At 41.5% G+C, this 24,013-nt stretch overlaps 1 protein-coding gene across 1 annotated transcript in view; it reads left to right on the top strand.

Moving 5' to 3' along the window:
- LOC126282068 (juvenile hormone esterase-like) overlaps positions 1–24,013 on the top strand; it is a 102,541-nt gene that overhangs the window by 19,794 nt on the left and 58,734 nt on the right. Inside the window, exons 3-4 of the mRNA XM_049981513.1 lie at positions 360–645; positions 10,557–10,742. Of these exons, the coding sequence (XP_049837470.1) occupies positions 360–645; positions 10,557–10,742 (472 nt within the window). The remainder of the gene's footprint in view (positions 1–359; positions 646–10,556; positions 10,743–24,013) is intronic.

Below are 24,013 nucleotides of genomic sequence, written 5' to 3'. Positions count from 1 at the left end.
CAATGATTCGGCCAACACGAATCTCATTGAACATTTATGATACATAATCGAGAGGTCAGTTTGTGCACAAAATCCAGCACTAGCAACACTTTCGCAATTATGGACGGCTATAGGGGTAGTATGGCTCCGTATTTCTGCAGGGGACTTCCAACGACATTTTTAGTCCATGCCAAGTTGAGAGGCTGCACTACGCCAGACAAAAGGAGGTCCGACGCGATATCAAAGGTACTCCATAACATTTGTCATCTCATTGTAAATGTTTCGTTTCCAAAAATAAATCTTACAATGATCCGTGAGCATGTGAGGTCCTGGCGACTGGTAATACGACAAGCCACGTGAGCATGTGCTCGCGTTCGCAGGCCCCACAGCCGGCAGCTTCCTGGTCCGGGGTTCGAGACGCGCTGTCCTTCGCGGATGCTTGCGCTCAGCCCCTCTTTTTCGGCCTGATACCTATCACTACCGGCTCCGAAGACTGTCTCTACCTCAACGTCTACGCGCCGGCTGCGGCGAGTGGTCCTTACCCCGTCATGGTCTACATCCACGGTGGAGCCTTCAAGGGTGGTAGTTCTTCCAGTTCAACTCCGCACAGCTTCGTGGAGAAGGGCGTTGTGCTAGTCACAATCGCCTACCGTCTCGGAGCCCTTGGTAAGTAAATCACTTCATTTTCGCTTTTTTTATATTCCATTTAGCGTGAGGTGTTAGATGAGAAAATTTGAAAGAAATCTAGATTTTCGAACCAAGGGCAAACACCTAGCGAAATTAAGGCAACGTGGAATAGTCCCATGCCGATATAGATCCAAGCGCACTAGACACATCAAAACAAGTTTTGCATCACCCCAGTTCCCAGAACTCCTGAAGATAGACGTTGACTGCGGATATTGTATCACAGACACAGTCCCTTTGACTGTTCAGAGATGTCACTAAACCCGCCCAAAGATGTAAAAAACCATGCATTAGCAGCGCCTATTAGATGGAGGGGGTCCGACACCCGATCAGTTCCAGTCATTCCGCCAGGAAGGAGGTACACGGCTCGTGTTGTATGTAGTTCAACCAAGCCTAGACGGTCAATACCGCGCTTCGATCGCGTCCGCATTGTTAATTTGTGCCAGAAAAGGCTGTCAACAAGGGAAATGTCCAGGCGTCTCGGAGTGAACCAAAGCGATGTAGTTCGGACATGGAGGAGATACAGAGAGACAGGAACTGTCGATGACACGCCTCGCTCAGGCCGCCCAAGCGCTATTACTGCGGCGGATGCAGTGGAAGCACAATTTAATAACAGCTAATACTTGTATTAAGAATCATAAAAGAAGGTCTCAGATAGATTATATAATGGTAAGACAGAGCTTCAGGAACCAGGTTTTAAATTGTAAGACATTTCCGGGGGCAGATGTGGACTCTGACCACAATATATTGGTTATGAAATGTAGATTAAAACTGAAGAAACTGCAAAAAGGTGGTAATTTGAGGAGACGGGACTTGGATAAACTGAAAGAACCAGAGGCTGTAGAGAGCCTCAGGGAGAGCATTGGGGAACGATTGACAATAATGGGGGAAAGAAATACAGTAGAAGAAGAATGGGTAGCTTTGAGAGATGAGATAGTGAAGGTAGCAGAGGATCAAGTAGGTAAAAAGACGAGGGCTAATAGAAATCCTGGGCTAACAGAAGATATATTGAATTTAATTGATGGTAGGAGAAAATATAAAAATACAGTAAATAAAGCCGGAAGAAAGGAATACAAACGTCTCAAAAATTAGATCGACAGGAAGTGCAAAATGGCTAAGCGGGGATGGCTAATGGACAAATGTAAGTATGTGGAGGCATATATCATTACGGCTAAGATAGATACAGCCAACAGGAAAATTAAGGAGACCTTTAGAGGAAAGAGAACTACCTCTATGAATATCAAGAGCTCATGTAGAAAACCGATCCTAAGCAAAGAAGGGAAAGCAGAAAGACGGAAGGAGTATATCAAGGGTCTATACAAGGGCAATGTGCTTGAGGCTAATATCATGGAAATGGAAGAGTACGTAGATGAAGATGAAATGGGAGATATGATACTGCGTGAAGAATGAAGGATGTCACAGAGCACTTAAAGACCTAAGTCGAAACAAGGCCCCGGGAGTAGACAACATTCCATTAGATCTATTGACAGCCTTGGGAGAGCCAGGCCTAGCAAAACTCTACCAGCTAGTTAGCAAGATGTATGAGACAGGCAAAATACCCTCAGGCTTCAAGAAGAATATAATAATTCCAATCACAAAGAAAGTAGGTGTTGACAGATGTGAAAATTACCGAACTATCAGTTTAATAAGCCACGGCTGCAAATTACTAACACGAATGTAGTCGAATTAAATCGGTTGATGCTGCGGGAATTAGGTTAGGAAATAAGACACTTAAAGAAGTAAATGAATTTTGCTATTTGGGGAGGATATAAGATGCACATCAAGAAAAGTGAAAAAAGAATAATGTAATGTAGTCGAATGCCGAGGGAATCAGATCAGTAAACGAGTCACTTAAACTAGTAGATGGGTTTTGCTATTTGGGCATCAAAAAAACTGATCATGACCGAAGTAGAAAGGATATAAAATATAGACTGGCAATGGCAACACATGTATATCTGAAGAAGAGAAATTTGCTAACATCAAATATAAATTTAAGTGTTCGGAAGTCTTTCCGGAAGGTATTTGTCTGGAGTGTAGCCATGTATGGAGAGAAACATGGACGTTAAACAGTTTAGATAAAAAGAGAATAGAAGCTTTCGAAATGTGGTGCTACAGAAGAGTGCTGAGAAATAGATGGTTCGATCGCCTAATGCGGAAATACTGAATAGAATTGGGGAGACTAGAAATTTTGTGCCACAACTTGACCAAAAGAAGGAATCGGTTGATAGGACACATTCCGAGACATGAAGGGACCATCAATTTAGTATTTGAGGGAAGTGTGGGGGGTAAAAATCGTAGAGGGAGACCAAGAGATCTACACAGCAGGCAGATTCAGGGGGATGTAGGTTGCAGTAGTTATTTAGAGATGAAGGGGCCTGCACAGGACAGGGTAGCATGGAGAGCTGCATCAAACCAATCTTCCGACTGAAGACTACAACAACAACGACACAACAATATTCAAGTATTTATTTTACATAATTGGAAGTACTGGATGATCAAAAAGTCAGTATAAATTTGAAAACTGAATAAATCACAGAATAATGTAGATAGAGAGGTACAAATTGACACACATGCTTGGAATGACATGGGGTTTTATTAGAACCAAAAAAATACAAAAGTTCAAAAAATGTCCGACAGATGGCGTTTCGTCTGATCAGAATAGCAATAATTAACAAAGTAAGACAAAGCAAAGATGATGATCTTTACAGGAAATGCTCAATATGTCCACCATCATTCCTCAGCAATAACTGTAGTCGAGGAATAATGTTGTGAACAGCACTGTACAGCATGTCCGGAGTTATGGTGAGGCATTGGCGTCGGATGTTGTCCTTCAGCATCCCTAGAGATGTCGGTCGATCACGATACATTTGCGACTTCAGGTAACACCAAAGCCAATAATCTCACGAACTGAGGTGTAGGGACCTGGGAGGCCAAGCATGACGAAAGTGGCGGCTGAGCACACGATCATCACCAAACGACGCGCGCAAGAGATCTTTCGCGCTTCTAGCAATATGGGGTGGAGCGCCATCCTGCATAAACATGTTACGTTCCATCAGGTGTTTATCAGCCAGGCTGGGAATGATGCGATTCTGTAACATATCGGCGTACCTCTCACCCGTCACGGTAGCAGTTACAAAACCAGAATCACGCATTTCCTCGAAGAAAAAAGTTGTGGGCGTTGACAGACCCTCGGAGCTTGAAGTGAGCTTCGTCGGTCCACAACACGTTACTCAACCAATCGTCATCTTCCGCCATCTCTTGAAATTCCCACACCTCAAAAGCCCTCCGCTTCACCAAATCGTCAGGTAATAGTTCATGATACCGATGGATTTTGTACGGGTAGCATCGGAGGGTACGCCTTAGTGCCAACCAAACAGTGCGACTGCACGAGCGCTGACTTCTCCGTGCATGGACGAACCCGCTGCAGTCTCCATTTCTTCCTGAACTGTCTCAGCAGCATTACGCCTTGTGCTCGGTCGGCCACTACGGGGTCTATCGTCTAAACAACCCGTGGATTCGAACTTCAGAATCATTCTCGCCACAGCTACATTTGTCAACGGACCTTTACCCGTTCGAATCCCCTTCCTATGACGTTAGGATCGTAACGCTGAACTAGCGCATTCCTCGTTCTGAAAACACAGCTTCACTAAAAGCGCCTTTTCAGGTAACGTCAACATGCTGCGACTGCTGGCGCATCTGATTCTCTCTCTCTCGTTACAGCTCTTTTACACACGGGTGTCATGCGCAGTCACTGACGTTTTGCTGTCCAGCGCCTCCTGTCGGACAATTTGTGAACGATGTTTTTTTGTTTTTTTTTCCTAAGAAAAACCCATGTCATTCCAAGCATGTGTGTCAATTTTTACCTCTCTATCTACATTATTCCATGGTTTATTAAGTTTTCAAATTTATACTGACTTTTTGATCACCCATTATAATTAAGGAACTGACATTAGAGTAAATTAATAACACATTAAGACAGAAAATTGTGTGAGGTCGTAGATAATAGTAAACACTATGTATCTATTGAAAACTAGGTGATGTGTGTTTCACAGAATTAATCGACTGTAAGTCTTAGATAAAACTGATTTGAATACCAACATTCTGCCGTCCGCACGTCTCGTACATACATATTCCCTTGGCGCCGGCAGTGCTAGTTCGGATTACTTGGCTTGTCGCCGGCCGTTCTTGACATTATCGGGAGATTATAAATTGTTAAGTTTTATTAATCTCGTCGTTGGTTCTCATACGTTCACAACCCTGTTCCCCTACTTTCATAAAACTTCGATGATATACATACGTAAATAAATACAAACTGTGTTTGTTTCATATATTTGTTTATTTGCATTGTCTTTGGTACTTAGTGGTGGTGGTTAGTGTTTAACGTCCCGTCGACAACGAGGTCATTAGAGACGGAGCACAAGCTCGGGTTAGGGAAGGATTGGGAAGGAAATGGGCCGTGCCCTTTCAAAGGAACCACCCCGGCATTTGCCTGAAACGATTTAGGGAAATCACGGAAAACCTAAATCAGGAGGGCCGGAGACGGGATTGAACCGTCGTCCTCCAGAATGCGAGTCCAGTGTGCTAACCACTGCGCCACCTCGCTCGGTTTTGGTACTTTGTACTTCTCTTTCGTATTATATGCAGCAAAACAGTCTCCAAGACGCACTGCAAATTTTACACAAGACTTGCACATTAAGTTTGTTGTTCTCCTTTTTTTTTAAATTTTGGAACGTACAAGGTAGTTCCTTCGTTTTCGTTTATTCGTTTCTGTTGTGGTTGGCAGGAGAGCCAACACCGTGTTACTAGAGGAGGCCGAAAGGCACGCGATTTAGCTCACGCAGGCTGGCGTGAGGTCTGGAACAGGACAAGGAAATTAGAATTTAGAAACAACGGACGTAGCTGGTAGAATACTTAACTTTAATCCATTAATGACGAACGTCGCTCTTGACATTACATGATTCACAATATCAATAGTAACTGATAATGGCGCCTTGCTAGGTCGTAGCAAATGTCAACTACGGATTATCTGAGTGGAATTCACGTATAATTTCACTCGGAAATCTTATTACAAGTTACAGAGACAGACGCTGGAACTTTGTTCAATTGGGTCCGAAAGCACAAGTTTCGTACATAGAAAAATTTTCGTGCAATAGCAATGATCTTAAGCGATTTACTATGAATTGAAGGAACTCTAATTTTTTCTTTTCAGTTGGTAATTGTCTTCAGCTTTAGAGTGTGGATATCAGAGGAATTATTTGGCAAAACACTATAGCATAAATCTGGAAGGTAAACTCACACTAATGCTATCTTCGGATTGACTATATACTCATGTGCCCACTCTGTTCAATGTTCTTGACCAGACGGAACATCACTCACAATCTCGTGTGTCGCCTATGGTTACTGATCGCCCACCTCCTATATGTTAACAGTCATTGGTGTTGAAAGCAGAAACTTTGAACTTGAGTTGAACTAGAGTGCAAGTGGAACTTCCCTCCTTTAGACAACCAAGAGCCAAACAATTTAAAGGCCATACATTGTACCAGCAGCCTTGGTGCTGAAAGAAAACATTTATCATCTGTTATGTTTCACACTGTAATGTGTATATCTGAGTAGTACCTTAGAGTTCTGTTGTGTACCTAAATTTTGTAGCTTTTTTAACACCTTACCTTCTATGTCAGATAACAATATTAACAGTAATAATATCTTTCATCTATCTAAGGGCAGTAGTATAATTTACTAGAATACCCTCCCCCCATGAACCATGGACCTTGCCGTTGGTGGGGAGGCTTGCGTGCCTCAGCGATACAGATGGGCGTACCGTAGGTGCAACCACAACGGAGGGGTATCTGTTGAGAGGCCAGACAAACGTGTGGTTCCTGAAGAGGGGCAGCAGCCTTTTCAGTAGTTGCAGGGGCAACAGTCTGGATGATTGACTGATCTGGCCTTGCAACATTAACCAAAACGGCCTTGCTGTGCTGGTACTGCGAACGGCTGAAAGCAAGGGGAAACTACAGCCGTAATTTTTCCCGAGGACATGCAGCTTTACTGTATGATTAAATGATGATGGCATCCTCTTGGGTAAAATATTCCGGAGGTAAAATAGTCCCCCATTCGGATCTCCGGGCGGGGACTACTCAGGAGGATGTCGTTATCAGGAGAAACAAAACTGGCGTTCTACGGATCGGAGCGTGGAATGTCAGATCCCTTAATCGGGCAGGTAGGTTAGAAAATTTAAAAAGGGAAATGGATAGGTTAAAGTTAGATATAGTGGGAATTAGTGAAGTTCGGTGGCAGGAGGAACAAGACTTCTTTTCAGGTGACTACAGGGTTATAAACACAAAATCAAATAGAGGTAATGCAGGAGTAGGTTTAATAATGAATAGGAAAATAGGAATGCGGGTAAGCTACTACAAACAGCATAGTGAACGCATTATTGTGGCCAAGATAGATACGAAGCCCACACCTACTACAGTAGTACAAGTTTATATGCCAACTAGCTCTGCAGATGATGAAGAAATTGAAGAAATGTACGATGAAATAAAAGAAATTATTCAGATAGTGAAGGGAGACGAAAATTTAATAGTAATGGGTGACTGGAATTCGAGTGTAGGAAAAGGGAGAGAAGGAAACATAGTAGGTGAATATGGATTGGGGCTAAGAAATGAAAGAGGAAGCCGCCTAGTAGAATTTTGCACAGAGCGCAACTTAATCATAGCTAACACTTGGTTTAAGAATCATGAAAGAAGGTTGTATACGTGGAAGAACCCTGGAGATACTAAAAGGTATCAGATAGATTATATAAAGGTAAGACAGAGATTTAGGAACCAGGTTTTAAGTTGTAAGACATTTCCAGGGGCAGATGTGGACTCTGACCACAATCTATTGGTTATGACTTGTAGATTAAAACTGAAGAAACTGCAAAAATGTGGAAAATTAAGGAGATGGGACCTGGATAAACTGAAAGAACCAGAGGTTGTACAGAGTTTCAGAGAGAGCATAAGGGAACAATTGACAGGAAGAGGGGAAAGAAATACAGTAGAAGAAGAATGGGTAGCTCTGAGGGATGTAGTAGTGAAGGCAGCAGAGGATAAAGTAGGTACAAAGACGAGGGCTGCTAGAAATCCTTGGGTAACAGAAGAAATATTGAATTGAATTGATGAAAGGAGAAAATATAAAAATGCAGTAAATGAAGCAGGCAAAAAGGAATACAAACGTCTCAAAAATGAGATCGACAGGAAGTGCAAAATGGCTAAACAGGGATGGCTAGAGGACAAAAGTAAGGATGTAGAAGCTTATCTCACTAGGGGTAAGATAGATACTGCCTACAGGAAAATTAAAGAGACCTTTGGAGAGAAGAGAACCACGTGTATGAATATCAAGAGCTCAGATGGCAGTCCAGTTCTAAGCAAAGAAGGGAAGGCAGAAAGGTGGAAGGAGTATATAGAAGGTTTATACAAGGGCGATGTACTTGAGGACAATATTATGAAAATGGAAGAGGATGTAGAGGAAGACGAAATGGGAGATACGATACTGCGTGAAGAGTTTGACAGAGCACTGAAAGACCTGAGTCGAAACAAGGCCCCAGGAGTAGACAACATTCCATTAGAACTACTGACGGCCTTGGGACAACCAGTCCTGACAAAACTCTACCAGCTGGTGAGCAAGATGTATGAGACAGGCGAAATACCCTCAGACTTCAAAAAGAATATAATAATTCCAATCCCAAAGAAAGCAGGTGCTGACAGATGTGAAAATTACCGAACTATCAGTTTAATAAGCCACGGCTGCAAAATACTAACGCGAATTCTTTACAGACGAATGGAAAAACTGGTAGATGCAGACCTCGGGGAGGATCAGTTTGGATTCCGTAGAAATGTTGGAACACGTGAGGCAATACTGACCTTACGACTTATCTTAGAAGAAAGATTAAGAAAAGGCAAACCTACGTTTCTAGCATTTGTAGACTTAGAGAAAGCTTTTGACAATGTTGTTTGCAATACTCTTTTTCATATTCTAAAGGTGGCAGGGGTAAAATACAGGGAGCGAAAGGCTATTTATAATTTGTACAGAAACCAGATGGCAGTCATAAGAGTCGAGGGGCATGAAAGGGAAGCAGTGGTTGGGAAAGGAGTGAGACAGGGTTGTAGCCTCTCCCCGATGTTATTCAATCTGTATATTGAGCAAGCAGTAAAGGAAACAAAACAAAAATTTGGAGTAGGTATTAAAATTCATGGAGACGAAGTAAAAACTTTGAGGTTCGCCGATGACATTGTAATTCTGTCAGAGACAGCAAAGGACTTGGAAGAGCAGTTGAACGGAATGGACAGTGTCTTGAAAGGAGGATATAAGATGAACATTAACAAAAGCAAAACGAGGATAATGGAATGTAGTCAAATTAAATCGGGTGATGCTGAGGGAATTAGATTAGGAAATGAGACACAGAAAGTAGTAAACGAGTTTTGCTATTTAGGAAGTAAAATAACTGATGATGGTCGAAGTAGAGAGGATATAAAATGTAGACTGGCAATGGCAAGGAAAGCGTTTCTGAAGAAGAGAAATTTGTTAACATCGAATATAGATTTATGTATCAGGAAGTCGTTTCTGAAAGTATTTGTTTGGAGTGTAGCCATGCATGGAAGTGAAACATGGACGCTCACTAGTTTGGACAAGAAGAGAATAGAAGCTTTCGAAATGTGGTGCTACAGAAGAATACTGAAGATAAGGTGGATAGATCATGTAACTAATGAGAAAGTATTGAATAGGATTGGGGAGAAGAGAAATTTGTGGCACAACTTGACTAGAAGAAGGGATCGGTTGGTAGGACATGTTTTGAGGCATCAAGGGATCACAAATTTAGCATTGGAGGGCAGCGTGGAGGGTAAAAATCGTAGAGGGAGACCGAGAGATGAGTACGCTAAGCAGATTCAGAAGGATGTAGGTTGCAGTAGGTATTGGGAGATGAAGCAGCTTGCACAGGATAGAGTAGTATGGAGAGCTGCATCAAACCAGTCTCAGGACTGAAGACAACAACAACAACAACCCAAGTAGATACATTTTCATCCATTTTGACATGAAAGGCTTGCATGTAAGTTCAGGTTTCTGTTAGCACTTGAATAAACTGCTCCACACACGGTCTAGAATGGGTATAGATTCATTCGGTATGACTGTGTAGTATTTGCAGATATTGTTTGACGTGCATTTTGGTTTAACATACACTGATCAATCTTTACAGACAAATTAACAAATCATGATTTCTTTGACTTGTTGGTCCGTAGAACAGTGACGCCTGGCGAAGCGTCCCATACGCGAAGGAGTAACCTGTTCCCTTTCTTGACCGAAAACTGAAACTACATTTAAAAGTTCAGTGGCTTGTACAAAGCAATAAGTCTAACCACTTGTTTCTAAAAGTTCACATTTCACTTTGTACTCTAGGGAACGGCTTCAGGAATTGATTTTAATGACGCCGGCTGGTGTGGCCAAGTGGTTCTAGGCGTTTCAGTCTGGGACCCCCCGCCGCTACGGTCGCAGGTTCGAGTCCTGCCTCGGGCATGGATGTGTGTGATGTCCTTAGGTTAGGTTTAATTAGTTATAAGTTCTACGGGACTGATGACCTCAGATGCTGAGTCCCCTAGTGCTCAGAACCATTTGAACCATTTTTTTTATATTGATGACTCTGAGTACTTAAAGGGCCATCCTCAAAATACGGATTACAGAACCTCTATGGTTAATATCCTGTTGAGTTCTGTCTGTTAAGATGGATAGTGTTTTCTTTTGTTTCAGAGCAGAAAAATCAGACAGTGGAAGTTAAGTGACTTGTATGCCGAGTTACCAAGGCAGTTGACATCTGACAGTCTGTGTGTGAGGAGGATTAACATCTTGTCGGCATGTGGCAGGTTTCCTGAGCCTGTTGAACGACGACATCCCGGGCAATGCGGGTTTCAAGGACCAGGTGCTGGCGCTACAGTGGGTGCAGAGGAACATCGCAGCCTTCGGCGGAGATCCTAGCAGCGTTGTCATATTTGGGGAAAGTGCGGGTGGCGGCTCCACGTCACATCTCTTCCTCTCGCCGGCCACCAAGGGTGAGTACTTCCTGACCTATCAGGCCTATAAGCCAGATGTAATCGATCAAGAACTGGAGTACTCCGAAACAAGATACGAAAAGAAAATATATCACTTCATTTGACGGAATTTATATCATTCTCTCTTTGTTTTTGTTAGTTCCTATTAGTTTCCATCATTATTCACGTATCTTTCTGTCGATATTAGCTTTTCTTCTCTTTTACTTCCATAGGTATATATTGATAAGCTTCAGTTCATGTTCTGATACCCCCCCTGTCTTGGTTTTTATAAGGATGTTTCTATGCAGTACGTCTTCTCTTTAACCTCATCTTTCAATCTCCAACCACTTCTTTACTCTATTTAGGATTGTGTTTGAGCTCTCAAACGAGTGACGTAATAATTTTGATTACGCTATGGGTGTTCATGTAGAGTACTTGACTTAGCTAGAGTAGTCTGATTGCTGTTTTGTTTCCCGAAGTTGTTATGCACTTCGTCCTTAATTTCAGAGTTCTTTTTTTAATTCTTCGTAGTTTACAGGTAGCCTTAAGCTTTTCTATTGGATACGTTATATATCAAACAGTATTCGGGTGTTAACTAAGCCAAAGGGCTTCCAGTAGTCCGGAATATAGTGACTGTATTGTAGGGAGCAGAAAAATAACAAAAGTCAATACCAGAAATCTTTCTCTCCTCAAATGATTAGGAATCCCATTGCCAAAAGTTCAACTTTCAAATTACTATTATCCATGAATGGCTGCAAATGATCTCCAAGTAGCCGAACATAAAAGTTTCCTTTCAATGACCGGTTTAGTTGGACCAGAGGACCCAGTCCATTCCATGTAAACGCAGCCCACACCATTATGGAACCACCACCAATTTGCACTTTGCCTTGTTGATAACTTGGCTTCGTGGGATCTGCGCCACACTCAAACACAACCATCAGCTCTTACAAATTGAAATCAGGACTCATATTTCCAGGCCAAGGTTTTCCAGCCGTCCAAGGTACAACCGACATGGTCACTAGCCCAGGAGAGGCGCTGCAGGCGATGTCGTGCTGTTACCAAAGGCACTCCCGTCGGTCATCTGCTGCGATAGCCCATTAATGCCAGTTTCACCGCCCTGTCCTAACGAATACGTTCATTGTACCTCCCATATTGTTTTCTGCCGGTTATTTCACACGGTGTTGATTGCCTGTTAGGTCTGACAATACTATCTACATAAATGATCTTTTGAATAGGGTGGATAGCAATGTGCAGCTGTTTGCTGATGATGCTGTGGTGTACGGGAAGGTGTCGTCGTTGAGTGACTGTAGGAAGATACAAGATGACTTGGACAGGATTTGTGATTGGTGTAAAGAATGACAGCTAACTCTAAATATAGAGAAATGTAAGTTAATGCAGATGAATAGGAAAAAGAATCCTGTAGTGCTTGAATACTCCATTAGTAGTGTATCGCTCGACACAGTCACGTCGATTAAATATTTGGGCGTAACATTGCAGAGTGATATGAACTGGAACAAGCATGTAATAGCAGTTGTGGGGAAGGCGGATAGTCGTCTACGGTTTATTGGTAGAATTTTGGGAAGATGTGGTTCATCTATAAAGGAGACCGCTTATAAAACGCTAATACGACCTATTCTTGAGCTCTGCTCGAGCGTTTGGGATCCCTATCAGGTCGGATCGAGGGAGGACAAAGAAGCAATTCAGAGGCGGGCTGCTTGATTTGTTACTGGTAGGTTTGATCACCACGCGAGTGTTACGGAAATGCTTCGGCAACTCGGGTGGGAATCTCTAGAACAAAGGAGGCGTCCTTTTGGTGAATCACTACTGAGGAAATTTAGAGAACCATCATTTGAGGCTGACTGCCGTACAATTTTACTGCCGCCAACTTACATTTCGCGGAAAGACCACAAAGATAAGATAAAAGAGATTAGAGCTCGTACAAAGGCATATAGGCAGTCATTTTACCCTCGTTCTGTTTGGGAGTGGAACAGGGAGAGAACATGCTAGATGTGGTACGAGGTACCCTCCGCCGCGCACAGTATGGTGGCTTGCGGAGCATGTATGTAGATGTAGAAGCAAACACCGCTGCTCTCGGTCGTTAAGTGAAGGCCGTCAGGACTGCATTGTTCGTGGTGAGTGGTAATGCCTGAAATTTGGTATTCTCTGCTCACTCTTGACACTGTAGACCTCCGAATTGAAACGTTCCCTTAGAAAAATTTATGAATTATTGTGCTGATAAACCCCTTATGTTATTTGATTTTCAAACAGCTGAGCAAAATTGAACGTGCACAATTTCTCTCTTTACTTATTCAGATCATCAATAAACTGACACACAATATTTTAGCACAACGCAATCTGACTTTCAATAATCCCTACAAAAGAATGGCCATGATTAACAATAACCTATACCTTTCATGAATCACGTACCTCACAAAAATCTTCGTTACTCGAACTACTGCAATGCAGCGAGCGCCAATACTGCCAGCTAAATAAAAGATTCAAACTACTGAAGGCACTAACTACTGATAGGCATAGTTAGCAAATGAAAGATTTTGATAGAGAACAAACAATGTATTTACCTTAACAGTGTTGAAAAGTCAATATATATATATATATATATATATATATATATATATATATATATATCAGTTCATGACATGCAATATTACAAATTTACTGTCTCTGATGAACACACGTCTAGATCATCCGCTCTCAAAACTCCGCCATCTCTCTCCCCACATGCACTACTGCTGGCGGCTCACCTCCAACTGCGCAACGCTACACGCTGTTCACATTCAACTGCCCAACACTGCAATAGCGAGTATTCCAACAATGCTAACCAGCCACTGACTGCACACAGCACAGTAAGTGATTTTCATGCAGAGCGCTACATGGCTTTACCAACATAAAAACTTAAACAGTCTACTTACACCTAAACAGTCTACTTATAGAATATTGGATTCCTTAATGATTTTCGATATGTCCCATGCGTCTATTTCCAACTACCAATGCGCCTTCAAAGTCTGTTAACTCCCATCGTGAGGCCATAAACACGTCGGACACCTTTTCACTTGAATCACAGTAGTACGAATGACATCTCCGCCAATGCGCTGCCTTTTTATACGTTGTGCTTGCTATACTAGCACCATCTGTATATGTGCAAATCGCTATCCCATGACTTTTGTCATTCAGTGTACTAATCATTTGTATATCGAAACATGTATTGCATGACGGTTGTTACATGTTGAAATTTTAATGGCTAATGGTTTGCTTAGAAAGCTCTATCATCACCAATATCGTCGTCATCGTCGTCGGTGTCAGCAAGTTCGATCACTTGGTGATGTGGCCTGTTTGAGTTGACTTGCAACATAGGAAGCCAGCAGATCCTTCCTTATCTGCCAATCTTGAGCTTTCCGTTGCCATTTAGTCTGGCTTCTTTCTTAGGTCTGTCCCTTCTGTTCGGTGCTCTACCTCTTGTTTGGTAAGCTGAACTCTTCATTTGACCGACTACCGGCTTTCATTCGAGCGACATGACCAGCTCACTGCAGTTGCAAGGCATTCACTCCTTCCACTAAGCCACTGATTTTTTTTACGTCTGACATCAATTGCTCTCTTTCTCTCTTTTTCGTGGAGCCCAGCATTGATCTTGCCATTCCACTATGGATTACTATTAGTTTTCTAACAATGAACTCAGTTAGCGTCCTTGTCTCACAGCCGTAAGTTATTACTGGCAGTATAGACTGGTCAAAAGCTGTTTCCTTCAGCTCAGCCGATATCTTAGAATTCAAACCTGAAGAGTATCTTCCAGAAGCTTGTCACCCTAATTTAGTACGTTGACTGTTCCTGTTTTTAGGTAGTCTTTCATACTGCAAGTTGACCCAAACAGACATATTCTGTGATCATTTGCAAGTATAAATCCCTGTGGTGTCTATTTATTCGTCATGGTCTTGGTTTTATCATATTTCTTTTTAGATCACTTCAGATCAGAATAATGGAAGTTCACTAACTAACGTCTGAAGTCTTTCTATTTACAAACTGAACAATATCAGGGATATTATTTTGCAATTCAGACATTGCTTTTTGTAGAACTACTGAAAATAGTTTTGGAGGTATAGAGCCACCTTGTTTTCCAACATTTTAAATGGGAAATTCATTTGTTTCCTCAACAACATTCACAAATTCTGTGAAGGTTTTGCATATGTTGTATAAGTCCTTAATATAAACATGTCCTATTTCTTTTTCTGTCACAGCCTCATAAACAGCTGAGTGACTAATCGAACCGAATGTCTGTTCAAAACCAATGAAGGCAAGCAAAGAAGAAGATGACACTCATTTCTTCTGCTAATTGTTTGCGTAAAGTGAGGGTATGATCAATTTTACTACAAGCTGGACGGAACACAGGTAGCTCAGTGGGTTGAATCACATCATGTGTAGTGCTCAAACTGGAAGTAAAAATTCTAGTAAAAACTACGGACAGAAGGCTGATAATGCGAGTTCTGTACATCTTTAGTACTGCCTTTCTTATGTTTTGGGATTATTTTCACTTTGTTTATTATTTAATACTAGAGAAAAACCTTTCCCAAAAGAATGTGTAAATTTCCTGGATTATATGCTTCGTTCCAATGCCTTTAATATCTTCAAATGTTCTGAATAACTTGCAACAAAGTTCCATAAATATCGTGAACTTTTTGTCAAACGCTTGCAGTATCACTAGCAAGTGGCAGTACTGTGCCACAAGCAACGAGTGTCTCAAATTCAGCAGCCACTGCGTCACTCAACATGCATACTTCAGCGTTCACTTTCATTTTTTATAAATCCTTTTTGGTGAACTTGATGGCTAATTTGTATTTTCTTTCACAGTCTCTCGAAGAGAGTTGATAAGTGTCCCTCAACAAAGCACTATCAGTCAAAACATTAAAGTAATAACTGAAGAGCTGTACACCAACTATCTCTGATACATCATAGTAGTCATAGAAATGGATTTTTACTTTCATGTTCTAATTACGGACTAAATTCTAAGTACTGAGTAACGACTAGTCACTGCCTCATATAGACAAAATTTAAATCTTCTCTATAAATGCAGGTTTTCACAACCAATCTCCATATCTTTGGAAATGTAAAAGCTGTGACTCATGCTGATGCTTTAGAAAAATGGATTAATAGCTGTTCAGAACTTGAAAAGACGTCGTTAATCGTTATGACCAACAAATTGTTTGCGATCACATCTTTATGTGCATTGCCCACATTCTCCTACTTTATATCACAGATAGAAGAGGTATAATTAAGTTTACCATCAGGGAATTCTCGTCCCTAGACCAACTGACAAGTTTATCATTTCCCAAGAACTACTACGGCTGCTGATTTAAAATAAGCATGTTATCATGACTCCCAAGTTGTATTTGTACATCTTCAGCATAATCTAGAAACCAAGTGAAGCAATAGCGCTACATATACATGATTGTATACTTGCATGTATATAACACTGGCAGAAGTAAAGGACGGGGCCTGAGTCGTGCTTGGGTAGCTCAGTTGGTAGAGCACTTGCCTGCGAAAGGCAAAGGTCCCGAGTTCGAGTCTCGCTCCGGCACACAGTTTTAAACTGCCAGGAAGTTTCACATCAGCGCACACTCCGCTGCAGAGTGAAAATCTCATTCTGAAGACATCATCTATCAGACGTAGAAACCCGATTACCAATTTTCGTTTATGTGGCATAGCTCCTCCTTGGCTTGTAGTTTTTTCCGTCAGTGTATTTCATCTATCTTCTGCAACTATCTTTCTATTAACTGAAATAATCAGCAACCAGCGCAGAAGAGAAATTTTATTTCTTTTCCGGTTTCAGGCACTTAGTACTCTTCTTCAGAAGGTTATAATTATCGAGTTATTTGTGAGTGTAAAAAATACTATGTTTTCAGTATAGTGCTGTGGTATGAGGTTCTTAGTGCCTGTACAAAAATTGTATAAGGAAGTCAAACACCAAGTGCAAACATTATGATAGAATTGGATCTAACAGCAAAGCTGATTACCTCCAGTTCTGGCCTAATGTTTGCACTTGTTAGTTAGCCTCCTTAAACCATTTTTGTATTGGAACTATGAACCACAGCAATGTGTTAAATGCATCTTATTTTTGCCACTCGCAAATAATGCGGTAGTTATCACCTTCTGAAGAACGGCACTAGGTGCCTGAAACCGATAAAGGAAATAAAATTTCTCTTCTGGAACTGGTTGCTGATTATTTTAATTAATAGTGGAAAGGGTACTTAGCTACATTTTTTTAAGTCAAAGTTGCTATTAATGAATATCTCATGACGTTTTGTGGCATTTAACCCAACATCCAAATATTTTTTGTGTTTTCTGCCGTAATGGGTGTCTCCAATTTCAAGTTTCAGAATATGATAAAGGATTCGTAAACTATTATTTCCAGAAACACCACTGAAACTGCTGTTGTTATCCAGGTGCCTTCAGGGGTAGTATTCTGAAATAACAACTGACAGAATTTCCGTAATCTGTTATGTGAAATACCAAGGAGTTCCATTAACATATTCTTGTGAATATTCTTCGGTACACCTTCAATCCTATCTGTAAGAATTATTTCTTTTAACATTACCGCCATTAGTTCTTGAGGGGATTTTTGTTCTGTCATTGCAACTAAACGAAAATATTCTCAAGAACTGTAAAGCAGCTACGGACAGTATGGCCAAACAAATGAAGAATTACCTCCAGTAGGTGTATCACTTTCTTTGCCAATTTCTTTGTCTCGACATCATTTTCCCTATCTTCGATTAACTTCAGCAACCTCAACCAAAGACTGAGAATATTTTCGCGTTTCATTTATGACGTCTTCCATAACATTTAAATAACATTTTCTGTTTTATTTGCAAGTGAGAATGTTAGTTACGTACTTCTGACGTATTTGCCTGCACTGCGAATACTATAACATTCGCAGGTTTATTCATTTATTTTTTGGCTGAGGTGCGTCTTCTGAACTTCCAGACATCCCACTGTGATATAGGTTTATTGCTAACACTGTGCTAACCACAAAACTCTTTCCGATTAGTTACCACAAAATTAAGAACATAGTTGTCTATTTTTGATTCATAGCGGCAATACCAACTGACAGTATGCAACATAAGAACACAAAAAGTCTCCGCATTTTACTAAGGAACCAGCTAAGTGGAGTCTTTTGAGTGATTTCTGATCTAAACTCGAAACTTAACATAATGCCGAACCGTAATAAGAGGACGGTGTTTGACTTTTTCAACAGTACACCGTACATTTACTCCCCAACAAAAATATGCCATCATTAACTCATATTATCTTGTTTTGCAGATTGTCTGGTTTCTGACCTATTTATTCTGAACGGTCAGCCCACGAGTGACAGCGTCCGGCCGTCTTAATTTTGGTTTTCCGTGATTTCCCTAAATCGCTTAAGGCGAATGCCGGGATGGTTCCGTTGAAAGCCCTAACCCGGGCTTGTGCCCCTCTCTTATGACCTCGTTGTCGACAGGACGTTAAACCGTAATCTCCTCCTCCCCCTCCTCCTCCACCTCTTCGTCGACGTTTGTGGTGGCTCATTGGTATATTAAATAATGCACGCACTGCATTTAATATCAGGTTCCTATTTTTCGAATTTATAGAATGGTTTGGCTCCAAGTGTATGGAACAAAACTTCACGTCATTGTGCTACATACGCCCTCTTTCCTTAAACATACCGTGCTACAAAGCAATATAAATGAAGCTCTTCACATGCATCAGATATCGTATTCAACAGCGTAGCTTACTGACTAGTTAAAGGGGGGACATTCATGAAAAACGCACGCACTATTTAAAAGATGAATCAAATCTACAATTTTCAAAAAATAAGGTATGTACTTTTTCCTCAGAAACAATTGAAGAGAAAAAAAATGGTTCAAATGGCTCTGAGCACTATGGTACTCAGCATCTGAGGTCATCAGTCCCCTAGAACTTAGAACTACTTAAACTTAACTAACCTAAGGACATCACACATATCCAGGACCGAGGCAGGATTCGAAACTACGACCGTAGCAATCACGCGGTTCCGGACTGAAGTGCCTAGAATCCCACGGCCACCGCGGCCGGCTATTTTGAAGAGATTTTTACATAATGTTTACTGGTTCTCTGTTTCATCTTTTTGCATGTAGTAAGCTTCAGTTACGAGGATTTTTTGAGCATATCGATTAGGAGAATTTTAATATTTTTTAATTATAATTTCATAACTATAATATAAAATTCATGCAAAATTCCAAACACCTTGCCCCTATCTTAGCTTACACAAAGATGGCAAAATTTGCTCTTGAGATATCATTTACTGGGTTTATAGAAATAAGTGTACAACATTTCATAACTCTAACTTTCATGTATTCTGAGAAAGGGGTCCATAAAGCTCAAAAAACATGATTATCAGGAAATGCAATTTAAAGTTCAACCTAACTTTTTTCTTATGTCATATCTTCAGAAGTTCTCAGATTTTTACTGAGGGTCGTCTTTCCCTTCAAGGCTTCTCTTCTGATTTCTTGTTTGCTGTCTTCTTTCCTTTGCCAGATCTACGTTTGACTTTTCACCTGCAAACAGAAGTTGTAAATATGTGCTTCTCAATATGTCTTAAGTGAAATTTCCTATCTTAGAGTCTGTTCTCTTTAATGGCCACGATAACTTGACGATCTCGCTAGCGCTACCAGAAGCGGAGAAAATCGGCGCTACTTGAAAGATATCCATTTGCTCCTAGCGCTGCAAACGTCAGGCTGCCCCTAGATGCGAAGTATTACAAATGGCTTGCGTCCACTAGCAACTAACTTCCTTAAGCACTTGCTGAGGCGTTTACATTGGAACAAAAACTTACACAAGTTTACTTCTTCAGGTCACTGGGACAAGTTTATTTCAGGAACTCGCCGCAAGTACTTGTTACAGAAGCGCAGTTATTCTTAAAAACCAGAGCAGTCGCCACTGTTATCGTATTATTATTAATGAATAAAAATCATTTCGAAATCCAAAAATAAAAAATTTAAAAACATAAAAGAGGAGTAAACATTGGTATCACCAATAAATGCTATTCCAATTAACTAAAATCAGAGGACTTCACATAGATTAAAAACTTGGGGAAGTCGTACGCAAATTTCGAACATGTCTTGTCTATTGTATCATCAAGTATTGGATAATAGAAAACAGAAATGCGGCTCAGTATCTCACCAAGAGAATACCTGTTGATTACTATTCGATTTTTGCAAGCGGTATTTACAATTTTTATCATACATGTAATGCATTTACGCTCAAGATGACATTAAGAAAATCAGCTAAAATTGAAAGACGTCTGTACCTAGTTCTAGTATCCATTCTCATGAAACAAATTGAATAATAAACTCTTTTCGCAGTTCCTTGACTGGTAGGGCCAATTAGTCTTTAGGGGTACCAACAATACATTTGTTTCGGCGCATCTGTCTTTATGCCATTCTGCTTTTCGACAGCCGGCCGGTGTGGCCGAGCGGTTCTAGGCGCTTCAGTCTTGAACCGCGAGACCGCTACGGTCGCAGGTTCGAATCCTGCCTCGGGTATGGATGTGTGTGATGTCCTTAGGTTAGTTAGGTTTAAGTAGTTCTAAGTTCTAGCGAACTGATGACCTCAGATGTTAAGTCCCATAGTGCTCAGAGCCACTTGAACCTTTTCGGCAATAATATTTTCGCGTCGGTACAGAACAATCACAATTTTTGTAAGTTTGAGAAAAACTTCGACAAAAGACAAATTCGGCAAGTACTTGCAATCAACACACAAGAAACTAAACGAATTTTCACCTCCAACTGAGCGCACCCTGATTTGAGATTTCCTTACAAATTAAAACTGTATGCCAGGCCGAGACTCGAACCTGGGATCGCTGTCTGGCGCAGAGTTTTAATTTTTAAGGAAGCTTTGTGCAAGGAACTGTTTACACTAAGTTGCGAACCCCCTGAATTTAATGAAACTAGCGGACGTCGGCGGGAGGGTGGCGGGTTACCAGATTTGGTCGTTCGTAATATTCCATATAATTCTGCGACCGTGTGGATAATGCGCCATACCGCAGAAGTAATTTCGATAGAATGCCTAATAAATACGAGCTCAGTATTACGGTGTTAGAACGGTTGCCAGACGGGTAAATAAACTGTAACGACTCAGTGAGGAAGACTGAATTGTTACCTACAATAAACGATAGCAAATCAACCGTGAAAGTGTACATTTCGGATAAAATCGCTCAGAGCAGGCGCCACAAAGTAGTGTGTTTCCCGTCCTACAATGGTGATGTAAATCCGATACAGTTGGCATAGGGCAAAATAAAACAGAGTTTCAGGAAGAACACGGTTCAAAAATGGTTCAAATGGCTCTGAGCACTATGGGACTTAACATCTAAGGTCATCAGTCCCCTAGAACGTAGAACTACTTAAACCTAACTTACCTAAGGATGACACACATATCCATTCCCGACGCAGGATTCGACCCTGTGACCGTAGCGGTCTGGCGAAGAACACTGTCGCTGGTGACATGTCGAAGGAAAGATTGCAGACTCTTGTTAATGCTGCTTTCCCTTCAGTTAATGCACAAGACTGACAAGGCAATTACAGGAAAGTGGAGCAGTTGGATCAAGAGCGCTGAACACGAGATGGAATAATGGAAACAGCCATCGATGAAGTTATCATCAATACCATGCCCTCAAGCGATAATGACAAATGATCATCATCATCATCTTGATTCTAACACAAATCACAGTGATCTTTAGTGAACATCACTATGACAATTCTTTCAGGTATAGTTAATTACACTTTGTAAACATTACTGCTGTGATGCGTTTAACAAATGAAATGTGCAAACAGGTTCCAAAAATAAGTTTTTTTACTTTATATTCATAGTGTCGAAAATTGCACGTTTATCTAGTTTCATTTTTGATTGTTTTCTACATCTACATACATACTCCGCAATCCACCACACGGTGCGTGGCGGAGGGTACCTCGTACCACAACTAGCATCTTTTCTCCCTGTTCCACTCCCAAACAGAACGTGGGAAAAATGACTGCATATATGCCTCTGCACGAGCCCTCTTATCTTTGTGGTCTTTCCGCTCAATGTAAGTTGGCGGCAGTCAGCCTCAAAATGCTGGTTCTCTAAATTCCCTCAGTAGCGATTCACGAAAAGAACGCCTCTTTTCCTCTAGAGACTCCCACCCGAGTTCCTGAAGCATTTCCGTAACACTTGCGTGATGATCAAACCTACCAGTAACAAATCTAGCAGCCCGCCTCTGAATTGCTTCTAGGTCCTTCCTCAATCCGACCAGGTAGGGATCCCAAACGCTTGAGCAGTACTCAAGAATACGTCGTATTAGTGTTTTATAAGAGGTCTCCTTTACAGATGAACCACATCTTCCCAAAATTCTACCAATGAACCGAAGACGACTATCCGCCTTCCCAACAACTGCCATTACATGCTTGTCCCACTTCATATCGCTCTGCAATGTTACGCCCAAATATTTAATCGACGTGACTGTGTCGAGCGCTACACTACTAATGGAGTATTCAAACATTACGGGATTCTTTTTCCTATTCATCTGCATTAATTTACATTTATCTATATTTAGAGTTAGCTGCCATTCTTTACACCAATCACAAATCCTGTCCAAGTCATCTTGTGTCCTCCTACAGTCACTCAACGACGACACCTTCCCGTACACCACAGCATCATCAGCAAACAGCCGCACATTGCTATCCACCCTATTCAAAAGATCATTTATGTAAATAGAAAACAACAGCGGACCTACCACACTTCCTTGGGGCACTCCAGATGATACCCTCACCTCCGATGAACACTCACCATCGAGGTCAACGTACTGGGTTCTATTACTTAAGAAGTCTTCGAGCCACTCACATATTTGGGAACCAATCCCATACACTCGTACCTTAGTTAGGACTCTGCAGTGGGGCACCGAGTAAAACGCTTTCCGGAAGTCAACGAATATGGCACCCGTCTGATACCCGTCATCCATGGTTCACAAGATATCATGTGAAAAAAGGGCGAGTGGCGTTTCGCAGGAGCTTTGCTTTCTAACGCCGTGCTGATGCATGGACAGCAACTTCACTGTCTCAAGGAATTCATTATATTCGAACTGAGAATATGTTCGAGAATCCTGCAACAAACCGATGGTAAGGATATTGGTCTGTAATTTTGAGGATCCGTCCTTCTACCCTTCTTATACACAGGCGTCACCTGCGCTTTTTGCCAGTCGCTCGGGACTTTACGTTGGGCAAGAAATTCGCGATAAATGCAAGCTAAGTAAGGAGCCAATGCACTAGAGTACTCTGTGTAAAACCAACACATAAATAATACATTAGTTATAGGTAAAACTCTCGAGCAACAAATTTCATGATTTCCGTTTCGACGGAAGTGCCACTTAAGCTGGCAATATTTCCGCGAGTGCAGCCTCCGATTTCGTGTCAGGTGCAAAACGAGGTTAGTGGTGCCGGGGCTGCCTTCCCCTCACCGCTCCTCACCCCTCGGCATCCATAATGCGGGGGCACGGCCGTTCCCGCCAGCCATCGTGCCAACCCGTCAGCTTATCGTGGACAGACAATACCTTCATCCTCCCTACGTTTCCATCATTAAACACTAGAACTGCACCATAAGTTGCAATTCTGACAACCGTAGCACATGAAAATGTGGTTTTAGGGCATCGTTTCGGTGTGAATGAATTTACTCATTTGGGTTCTAGATTTTTTAGAAGTTCAAGAACGACCACAATCCAGTAAGTGTGTTTCACGACATCCAGAATACAATTTTTAAGCCTCTCCTTGTCATCCCTCTGAGCCTACAGATACACTATTAGCCATTAAAATTGCTACACCAAGAAAATGCAGATGATAAACGTGTATTCATTGGACAAATATATTACACTAGAACTGATAAGTGATTACATCTTCACGCAATTTGGGTGCGTAGATCCTGAGAAATCAGTACCCAAAACAACCACCTCCGGCAGTAATAACGCCCTTGATACGCCTGGGCATTGAGTCAAACTGAGCTTGGATGGCGTGTACATGCAGCATCAACTAGATGCCACAATTCATCAAAAGTAGTGACTGGTGTGTTGTGACGAGCCACCATTGCTCGGCCACCATTGACCAGACGTTTTCAGTTGGTGCGAGATCTGGAGAATGTGCTGGCCAGGGCAGCGGTCGAACATTTTCTGTATCCAGAAAGGCCTGTACAGGACCTGCAACATGCGGTCGTGCATTATCCTGCTGAAATGTAGGGTTTCGCAGGGA

This window comes from Schistocerca gregaria, chromosome 7 (assembly GCF_023897955.1).
Source record: "Schistocerca gregaria isolate iqSchGreg1 chromosome 7, iqSchGreg1.2, whole genome shotgun sequence".
Lineage (NCBI taxonomy): Eukaryota > Metazoa > Arthropoda > Insecta > Orthoptera > Acrididae > Schistocerca > Schistocerca gregaria.
This window is presented reverse-complemented; position numbering and strand designations above follow the sequence as displayed.